Genomic DNA, 3,114 nt, shown 5'->3' with positions numbered 1-3,114 from the left:
CAACTTCTACTTGGACGTTCACAGATTCCACCACCGAAGTGGCGTTGGGGGCTCGGGGGCAGTGTCTTTTGGATATGCCAGATGCTTTAAGTAGCATAAGTTAATTATCCCGCTGTTGTGCTACAGAAATAACGCTGAACACAGCATCATACCCATAAATGTGGACAACTATTTGTGAACTGAAAGGACGTTACTTAAAGCACAGATCAAAATCAAATGCAGAAGCAGGGCCGGACCGACCACCTACTTGGCTTGCTGTCTGTGTCTGGTGATAATCCCTCTCCCCGGTGTCACTCCGTTACTAGGACCTGTCTTTCCTGGCAGGCAGCAGCAGCAACACATCCTCAGAATACAGTTGGCAATCCTCTTGGTCACTGCCTTCCAACCCTGGCGCTTGTCATTGGTGGAGGGGGTAGAGGGTGAGAGCCTACCAGGGGTTTTCCCTGTGTGTGGGGGTGTATCTGTGACACAAAGGGAGGGTGTGTCCACACCATGGAGTTGTCCCTTGGGGACATCTTTTTCTTTGAGGGATGCAGGGTGGGATGAGATGCTGCTGTCTGTGTGGCCCTCACTGCTGCTCTTGGGGAGGGAGGAGGAAGAGCGGGAGGGGGCGGCTGCGGGAGCACTCTGGAGGCCTTTTCTGGGAGTGAGGCTCCACTTCAGAAACACGAAGTGGTGAGTGGCAGACCTGTCTCTTTAGAGGCTCTCCCTGCATGACCAGGAGTTCTCCTCTGACTGGTACCCAGGGGGCACTGCGGTGATGAGGCGGAGGGTAGGTGCACTGGCACTCTTCTTTAGGGCAGGAGAGAAGGTGGAAAGATGTGCTGGGGAAGGGTAGGACGCAGGCCTCCAGGGTACCGGCTTCAGTCGGAGGGTGCCACCAAGTCCCTGGCATTTCTGGCGCTGGAGCATGAGGTAAGTACAGGCGGCCTGGTTAAATTGCCTGTGAAGGACTGCGTCTCGTAGCTGGCAAGGGTCAAAACCCATGTCTGTCATGACTAGCAGGGTGCTGGGGTCCAGGTGGTTGGGGAGCATGTGGCTGGAATGAGTCCGTGGGGGGCATTCCTTCGTGTTGCTGAACCAGGGGTGGAGCAGGACATCTTCCACCGTGGGCCTTCGCGCGGGGTCGTGGCTCAGCAAGCAGTGGATGAGATTCCCCCCTGAAGCTGAAAGGTGGTAGGGGAGGGCATACCTCCCCTTCAGGACCTTCATCTTCAGCTGCCCAAAGGTGGTGCCCTTAAAGGGGAGTGCCCCCGCGAGCATGAAGTAGAGGATGATTCCCAGGCTCCACACATCTACTTGGGGGCCCTCGTATTTTCGGCCCAGATAAATCTCTGGGGCCCTAAATGCTAAAGCGCCGCACACCTGCTCCAGCTTCTGGCCGGGCATGAACCAGGTGGCCAGGCCAAAGTCGGCCAGCTTCACGTTGTCCGCCTCGTCCAGGAGGATGTTGTCAGGCTTGAGATCCCTGTGAGCTATGCCCCTCGAGTGACAGTAGCCCACGGCCCACACCAGCTGCTGGAACATCCTTCTGGCCTTCTTCTCCTTCAGGTGGCCTGAGAGGAGGATGCGCCACAGCGTCCCTCCGCTAGCACGCTCCATCACCAGGTAGATGTGCTGGTCTGCCTCTATAACTTGGAACAGCCGGACCACGTGCGGATGCTCCAGCACCCTCATCAGGGCCACTTCAGACGCAATCAGGAAGTTGTACATTCCCCTCTTAAGTTCTTTCACCACCACATCAGTTCCGGTCAGGCGGTGGTAGGCCAGTCTCACCTGGCCATACCTACCCTGCCCGAGCTTCCCCAGGACCCTGTACTGAGCACTGAGAGTTGCCTCATCAGAGGATCTGGCCTCAAAGCTGTGCTCCTCTATCTCCTTACTATTCTCGCTAGTCATTCTAGACAGCAACACTTAACAATGCTATCTAAAAGAGAAAAAAGAAATCTCTTTTTCTATTAAAAAAAAGATGGAAAAGAAAATGAAAAAACTGAAAAAAATAAGCAACAATAAAGAATAAAAACCCTAACCAAAGAACCAAATCACCAGAACCAACCACCTCAAACAAGCACTAACCAAGAGCTTTCTGCACTAGAAGGACAAAAATCCAGCCCAGGCCACTCCCTTATATGCATGCTGTTGGTGATTCCCTCACAGTGGCTCCTTGTGAGGCCAGAGGGAGAAATGGGTCAACTGTGCTGGGCCCCACCCACGTAGTCGTCTCACCTTTTGGCCTCCAGGACTTTTCCCACTTTAATAAAAGAAGGATCCCAAAAGTCCTTTGCTTGTGTGGTTATGGAGATCAGTGTTTAGGTTTTGAGAAATTAAAATCTGTAAGATGCTTCAATATTCTTTCAGGTTTTCGTTGGAGAATGTGGGATGCGTTTGGTTCTTAAAGACCACTTGAAGTCTACCCACAATATAGATTACTTTTTGTTAGAGGTCTATACGCAATATATCACTTTTGCTTTAAGTTCTGACTGGCCTCCAAAGGATGGTACAACATATGTGACCCTCACTTTAAGGTAGTGGTGTCCTCTTTTAAAAATATAGTAAGGTGCCTTTTGTCATCATTTCCTCCAGAAGAATTGGATTTCTCTTCCAAAACCTGGAGGCCAGCAGGAAATGGAGGAAGATGATTCTGTGGTGGTTTTCCTCACCCCAGGGTGCAGGGGCAATAGAACTTCAGGAGAGCTTCCTTGAGGTACTGGATTGCTGGGATCACCACCGAGGTTGTGATGGCCATAGGCAGTGACATTGGGCACAGTGTGATCCAGAAGGATAAGGCACAGAACACTGTCTACATATCAGTGACATGATATAATGTATCTATAGGTATATCCTTTGACATATATATAAATACCCATCGACATATATATTCCATTGACATGATATATATCTATATATCACATTACACTCTCTACATATCAGTGATATGATATATATATATCTATATCTATAGATATAGATATATATATTGACATTATCTATCTATATATATGTAATCACATTCCCGTTGTGTATGGAACAGAATGGAACGCTAGTTAGCCTTAAAAATGAAGGAAATTATATACTTTGTGGCAACATAGATGAACTGAAAGACATTATGCTAAG

General features: G+C 49.5%; 1 protein-coding gene across 1 annotated transcript; it reads right to left on the bottom strand.

Annotated features, from left to right (window-relative positions):
* Positions 1 to 696: 696 nt before the first annotated feature.
* LOC109699585 (sperm motility kinase Z-like) lies at positions 697 to 1,899 on the bottom strand. Its single transcript, XM_020184365.2, has one exon. It carries the CDS (start codon positions 1,897 to 1,899, stop codon positions 697 to 699), a length of 1,203 nt encoding a protein of 400 aa, XP_020039954.2.
* Between the last annotated feature and the right edge of the window lie 1,215 nt (positions 1,900 to 3,114).

Source organism: Castor canadensis, chromosome 10 (genome assembly GCF_047511655.1).
Source record: "Castor canadensis chromosome 10, mCasCan1.hap1v2, whole genome shotgun sequence".
In the NCBI taxonomy this organism is placed as follows: domain Eukaryota; kingdom Metazoa; phylum Chordata; class Mammalia; order Rodentia; family Castoridae; genus Castor; species Castor canadensis.
Note: the sequence above shows the minus strand (reverse complement) of the source record. Positions and strands in the feature narration are given on the sequence as shown.

Coding starts and splice junctions, on each gene's coding strand:
- LOC109699585 (XM_020184365.2), bottom strand. CDS start 1,899: ATGACTAGCGAGAATAGTAAGGAGATAGAGGAGCACAGCTTTGAGGCC.